General features: G+C 42.4%; 1 protein-coding gene across 1 annotated transcript; it reads right to left on the minus strand.

Moving 5' to 3' along the window:
- Positions 1-6369: 6369 nt before the first annotated feature.
- On the minus strand, positions 6370-7395 carry LOC134879802 (zinc finger BED domain-containing protein 5-like; the record flags this gene model as incomplete). Its single annotated transcript, XM_063906318.1, has 1 exon — positions 6370-7395. A coding segment is annotated over one exon (1026 nt), but the record flags the coding sequence as incomplete, so codon positions are not given.
- Positions 7396-7604: the final 209 nt, after the last annotated feature.

Raw genomic sequence — 7604 nt, forward strand, 5'->3', positions numbered from 1 at the left:
GGTACATATTATCTTATCTAATCTTATCTTACGTCCAAAGAAAAACCCGGGGTCATGTGCATAACATTCAGTGTGAGTTGGAAGTGTGCAGGCAGTATCGCTTAATGTCTCTGAGAAGTGGATTCACGATTACCCATTGTGAACACATCAGGTCACTGAAGAATTTCTAAAAGAAGAAATATTATCTGAAATGGTGGAGTTGAAATTATTTGCTGTGGCTAAAAGGGCAAAAAAATGCCCAGGCAGCCCATGCCCCTTTCTGTGTCGAAGTGGCATTTCAAGAAACCCACATGAAATATTGTTTTTCAATCCACAATCCAACTTTGCAACTCTAATGTCGCCTTGGGAGGGTCATGGTGACATACAATGTACCAGCTAAACATGGCATTGTCCTTGTGCCAAACCAAGAATGATGTGTGCACAAAAACATAGGCAAATGGCATTTATTTCAAACAAACCGGGACATATTTAGAACAAGGACTGCTTGCACAAGTGCACCTCAACAGCATCAAGACACTGTCCACCATTGAAGCGACTTGTGCAGAACACATTTAGTCATAAAAAGCTTCCAGCCCACCTACCAGATGATGTTGTGACACCAAAGGCACCAACACCATACATCACAGAGTTGCCTCCAACAGAGACCCTTTGCACTGTCTGTCCAGGGTAAGGACTTCTCGAGAATAATCTTGTGTTAGTTACAAATATAAGAGCAAGTAAATGTTTTTATTTCCTTTCAGTGTGTGATCTGAAAGAGGCCTCTGAGAACATTACTGGCAAAATTGCCATTGAAGAGTTCTGGGACTCTCTTCATCATGATTGCTTGTGGCTTTTTCCAAAGTATTAACATGATCTTGTATTTCTCCTAATTAGTATTTCCCTTTCTGTGCACCTTACCATATTATTAATTAATAGTTTGTTTATTTGTTTGTTTGTTTGTTTTTACAGGTCGTGCAATAAACAGCTTTGCTGTAAATCCTAGTTTTGAACACTGGGGCCCATGGATTAGGAAGACCACACGCAAATCGGACACAGTGATGAGCACAGAGTTTTAAAAAATATCCTCTTCAAAGTGCTCACCTGAAGTGAACTCAGAGCATGGTGTCAGGGGATCGTCTTGTGGATGAGTTTAAGAAGCAGAAGTTACAACTGTTTTATGTACGTTTGTTTGAGTTGCATCATGCTGTGAAGTCCTACCTATTTTCTTGTCTGTATTTCAAAAGGTTTCAACTGTGCGCAAGCTGTGCATGGCCTGCAATTTAGATTCAAAGGGATCAAGGAAGGATATTTTCACTACACTAAGGGAGGAGATGAAGACAAGACATGCATACAGGTTTCAACCTGGTCCTTACATACTTACATTCTCTCTTAACCGTTGGATCAAATTTACTAATGACCAGGTTATTAGACACCCTATTGTGCCTTAACATCAAGTCAAAGTGATCCCATTCAATACTGTTCCACTTCACACTCACATTTCTCCACATTCTCCTGCCAGTCAAACCATTCACTACTCTCGTCCACACACTCTCTGATGCAGGCCTTCTAATCACATCCCCTCTTAACCATTTATACACATACTTTGTTTTTAAATCAACCAACTTCACATTCACATCTCCCTTCCCCGCGAACAACTCAACCTCACCTTCATCTCTATGTTACATTCACTCTCAATCATTTTTAACCATTCACTCGGCATTCCCACTTTTATCTTCTCGAGCATACTTTCAGCTGTCCCTAAATCCATTACCTGATCTATTTCCCTAACCTCATCAACTATCACCTGTGCCCTCATAAATCCCATACTCTAACACTAAGTCCCTAACTCTCCTCAACCCCGCTCTCCACATCGGCAGGTTGAACAAGGAACACTGCTCATGAGTGATCCTTGGATTCAGGAAGAGGGGCTGCTCCCACACCTGCTTCACATTCACGCATTCATACCTAACCACATCCAGAAACTCCCCCATGCATTCAAAACCTCCCTTTGATAATCACTCATACCACCCAACATTCCTTTCTTATATTTCATGAGAATCCCACTTTCCCACACCCTCCACATTTTTTGATTTTTCTCACCCAGAAATAGCTTCCATATTTGGTCATTTTTGTTTATTAAAAACTTTGTCATTACTTTTATCCTCCTTGTTTTTATTTTCCTTCTTACATTTATTAGTTTCAGTCCCCTGTCCCTACACTCATTCTCTAAAACTTCCCTAGCTGTCCTAACCCCTCTCCCATCCCATATAAAGTTACTCACTAACCTATCTATCTCTTTTACTACTCTCTCCAGCACATCTAAGACTGTCATTATATAAACTACTGTACTCATTATTAAACCATTAACCACCACTATCTTACCCCTTAATTTAAGTTTCCTTAACTTCCAAAAATTCAATGTCTTGGCTACACTATTCATTAGTTCCTCATACTGTATATCCCTTCCTTCTATATCTTTAACCCCTAGATTTATGCCTAGCACCCTAAAATATTCTTTGTTCTCCTTCAATCCTATATCAAATCTACTATCCCTCACCTGTCCTATAACCTCAGACTTATCTATATTAACCCTGGCTCCAGATGCCCTACCATACAATTGAACTTCCCTAACACTCTCCTTATCTTTAACCGTTATTGTTGTATCATCTGCGTACTGACACACTAAACTAACCCTCCCTCCTGGCACCTCCACTCCTCTTATGTACCTATTCCCCATCAGCACAGTCGTTAGGGGCTCCGCTGATAGGGCATACAACATTGCAGAGAGAGGGCATCCTTGCCGGACTGACCTCCCTAACCTAAACACATTTGTTACCACCCCATTAACCTTAACACAACTAACTGCACTGCTATAAATCCTCCTTACCCACCCTATTAATCTTCTCCAAAATCCTGCCTTCTCTAACACTATATAAATAACTATGACTGACCCTATCAAAAGCTTTATTTAAACTCACTACGATCCCCCCTGTTCCCTCCTTCATGTGCCTAATTGTGTCCCTAATACTGCTTATTGTATCACTAATGTCTCTCCCTGGAATGCTATATGCTTGTGATTTCCCAACTACTGTTTTTATCACCCTCTTAATCCTATTGGCTAACACCCGTGTCAAAATTTTATAATCCGTGTTTAACATACTAAGTGGCCTATAATTCTCTAATCTCTTCCTATCACCTTTCTTGTACAATAAGCTAATCACTCCCGTGGATATTCCAGCCGGCAATTCGTCCCTCTCTTCTAGCTCTGTGCATAGTTTGAGGAGCATTGGTGCCAGCCCCTCCCTAAACTCTATAAAAAAACTCAGAAGTGAGCCCATCTATCCCTGGACTCTTATTCCTACCTAGCCCCGCCATTGCTATCTCTATCTCCCCTAAACCTATCTCCCCCTCACACAGTCTTCTACCTTCATCACTCAATCTATTCTCCATGCTGTCTATCACCTGTTCTAAGCTCTCTCTATCAAACTCATCTACCTCAAATAATTCCTTATAAAACTCTTCAGCTCTCTCTGCTATCCCTACAAAATCTGTAATAACCTCACCATCCTTTCCTAATATGTCCTCAATATAGTTATTCCCTGTTCCTCTTCTCTAACCCCAAGAAAAACGCTGTACTTTTCTCCCCCTCAATTGCATATCTAGCCCTACTCCTCACTATAGCTCCTCTACATTTTCTCTGCTCTATCTCCCCTAACTCATCTTTCAAACGGCTGTACTCTTCTACATCTCGCCCTATTTCTATATCTACCCGTTGTGCCTTTAGAATTAATGCTTCCCTAACTCTCTTCTCTCTCTCTCTTTCTATCTTGTTCCTGTTTCTGCTATATCTCATGCTCACCCTCTTCACATCATTTTTGAATCCCTCCCAACACATCCCCACATCCTCTCCATTCACGCTTCCCCATTTCTCCATACATTCTCTCACTTTACCCTTGTATCCATCCTCATTCAACAAGCAGGCATTTAAGCACCACACCCCTCCTCCCTTTCCATGGATAACTGTTCCCAGGCAGAAGTCCATGATGTTATGATCACTCATGGCAGTGCTCCTATATCCAATTCTGCCGATTTTTCCCCTATGCTACTCAACACTAAATCTATTGTACTCTGCTTCAAAATCCCTCCCACCATTTGATTCCTTGAAAAAACCCGGGCCCTACTATTTCTTTCCCTCCACACATCCTTCATCCCATTTGCCTCCATTATTGCTTTTAGAACACCACGTGATGAATCATTCCTAAGCCTCATATTCATTGACACATCCATCCTTCCACACCACACATTAAAATCACAGACAATCATAGTTCCCCCCACATTTTCCATCCAATCCCTCAAAAAACTCCCTCCTCCCCTTTTCCTCACTCAGTGCATATGCATTCAGTAATTTAAACGTCTCTCCCATACACTCGAACATTATCCCAATCATTCTCCCATCACCATCATCCTCAACCTTCCTTGCATTCATTACCGCCCCATTTTTAATTAATATTGCCACCCCTCTAGCTTTCATACTCCCATTATTAACAAACATTTTTCCCACCCATTCTTTCCCTACATTCTCCATACAACTTTCATCCCAATGTGTCTCTTGCAGGCATATTATGTCTGAGCCACACAGTATCAGGGCCGCATCTCTGCGGTCCCTTGTCCTTAGGCCGTTCCCATTAAAGGAGGACAGTGTCACCATTATGAGGGAGGCAGTGAGTATTATACAATACAGTATACATATACTCACCTCTGCGGATATTTCCCTGTAACTCCCCTTGATTTACTCCTTCTCTTCATTTCCTTCTTTTTTACTATAAGTCTCTTCGACTTTCTTTGTTCCAAAGAAACATCCACTCCCTCTTTTAATCCCCTGCCTCTTTTCTGCGCAGCCAGAGGATCCACACACACTGTCTCTTTCTCCTCTCGTACCGCCACCTCCATCCCTTCTCCGTCCGCCACGCCGCCCCCTTCCTCTGTTTCAGTGTTTCTCAAACTTTTTCAGACCAAGGACCACTTAACCAATAAAAAAATACTCACGGACCACCTAACTCCCCCAATATCCCAAAACAAGATTTATTAATCCCGAGGGAAATTGAGTTGCAACAGTTCAATACAAAGAAGGAAGGAGAAATATACACTAAATATAACTAAATATAACTATATATACACCAAATATAACTAAATATAAACTAGAATAAATACAATAGGCCTGCTTACTACTCCAACAGTATATTACAAATTACAGCCTAATAATGACAGCTTTATGTGACCTTCTCTATATCGCTCGTTCACACATTAAATCAACAATACAAATACAACTACGGATTCTACAAGCATTTCGTTCACATGCGATTTAAACGGTAAATGCTGATAGATTTTACACATCATATGAAACATAGACTACATTTATTACTGAGTTTATGTCCGAGCGAACAGAGAGATACGCAAAATGCACCGCATTTAGTACGACACAAACTTCTGCTGTGTATTTTCAAAAATAAAATACAGTAAAACTATGGTTGCAGGCCCAAGTTTAACAAGAATTTAACAATAAACTCAAGGTCATTATTTACACTGTTACATTTACAAATAGCATTGTTTACTCACTCATACACTGCGTGTCTCTGTTGCTACCTAATGGGAGGAATGGTGCTGCTTGTGCTGAGACATCAGTGAAACAATGTCTGGATCAAAACTGGAGAGTTTTAGTCTCATATCACAGTCCACATTGATCCTGTTACGCTGCTTTGTTTTCAGACCAACAAGTGTCGAAAAAACAACTTCACAGTTGTAGGTGGTTGGAAACGGCATCAACAGTTTCAGAGCAGCGTCAGCCAGCTCTGGGTGCTCAGGCTGGACGTGGACCCAAAAGTCCGTCAAGCTTTTCTCTCTGAAAGTCGTCCTCAGTGTCCCATCAGATGCGATGTCCACAAGGCTGTCAACCTGTCTTGATGGGAGCTTGGAACTGACGTGTTCGATGTGCGTTTTGTCCCCAAATGGATTCCTGATCCACTCATAGCCTGCATCTAGTTCTGGGAAATATCTTCCCAGCTGAAAGTGAAGGCGTTGCAGATGTTCCTTGAAGGCTGCAACTGTGCCGCCGTCCAGCTCTTCATCTGCAGTGAGGAGAAAATCCACAAGCGTCGGAAAACAGCCAAACACCTGGCGATCCAGACGGACATACCACAATTCCATCTTGAAGCTTGCAGCTTGAATTTTGTCCTGCACATTGAAGGCGGTGACGGCTTTTCCCTGCAGCGCTAAGTTCAAAGCATTGAGTGCGCTAAAGACATCGGCCAGGTATGCCAATTTTGAGAGCCACTGGAAATCATGCAGTCTGTCATACAGTTCATCAGTATGATGGAAGAATAACATCACCTCATCGCGCAGTTCAAATAGACGGGTGAGAACTTTCCCACGCGACAGCCAGCGAACTTCAGTATGGAAAAGCACTTTTGTGTGTTCACTTCCCATTTCATCACACAGAGCTTTAAAAAGACGTGTGTTCAGTGCTTTGGTTTTTATTGTATTAACAATTTTCACAGACTCGTCCAGTATTGATTTGAGGCATGGTGGCATTTTTCTCACAGCCAGCTGTTCTCTGTGAATGCAACAATGTGTTGCTGTGGCGCAAGGTGCAACTGCGCGTACGCGCGCTGCCAGTCCCTTGTGTTTCCCAGTCATTGCAGTTGCACCATCTGTGCAAATACCAACACATCGTGTCCAGTCGATATTATTCTGCAGGATGAAATCGTTGACTGAGTCAAAAATGGCTTCCCCTGTGGTGTTGGTCGGCAGGGAACGACAAAACAGAAATTCATCCTGCACACCGCCATCATAAATGTACCTTACAAAACACAGCAGATTTGCCTCATTCACGATATCAGTTGACTCGTCCAGTTGCAGTGTGAAAAACTGGCTTTGGCGTAAACGTGTGATCAGCTGATCTTTGACATTTTCGGCCATGGCTGTTATTCGCCGCTGGACAGTATCATTGGAGAGGGGGACCCTGTTAATTTCGTAGCTTGCTTTCTCCCCAAACAATACATTAGCCATAACCTTGGCAGCTGGTTTGACTAAATTCTCACCTATCGAATGAGGTTTCCCTGTTTTTGCGATGAGAAGGGATACCCTGTATGATGCCTCTGTAGCCTTCCTATTTTCCCCCGTCGCAAAAAAATGTGAGGGCGCCTTCGTCATGTGTTTTTTAAGTTCATCACGTTTTCTCTCAAACAATGCTAAAGGTTTCCCGATGTAATCCTTGTGTTTGCTCTCAAAATGACGCTTGAGCTTGGCGGGTTTCATAGCCTCGTTAGCCAACGACTCGTAGCACAAAACACAGTGTGGATTGGGATCCTCTTCATCTCCAGTCCAGAAAAATCCAAATTTTATGTAGTCGCTCTGATGTTTTCTCTTCACTTTAGCGCTGGACTTTCCGCGATCAAGCCGAGTTTCCCAGCTTTCAGCCGGGTGGTGGTTAGACGGCGAACCGCTCTCCTGGGACTCAGTAACGCACACAAAATCACTTGTCGCTGCGGCTGAACCACTTGTAGTTGCTGGATCTCCTGCATCAGGACGATGCACCTTGACTGTCACGTCAGATTTGTCATTTAATT

The sequence above is a fragment of the Eleginops maclovinus genome, chromosome 18, assembly GCF_036324505.1.
Source record: "Eleginops maclovinus isolate JMC-PN-2008 ecotype Puerto Natales chromosome 18, JC_Emac_rtc_rv5, whole genome shotgun sequence".
Classification (NCBI taxonomy): domain Eukaryota; kingdom Metazoa; phylum Chordata; class Actinopteri; order Perciformes; family Eleginopidae; genus Eleginops; species Eleginops maclovinus.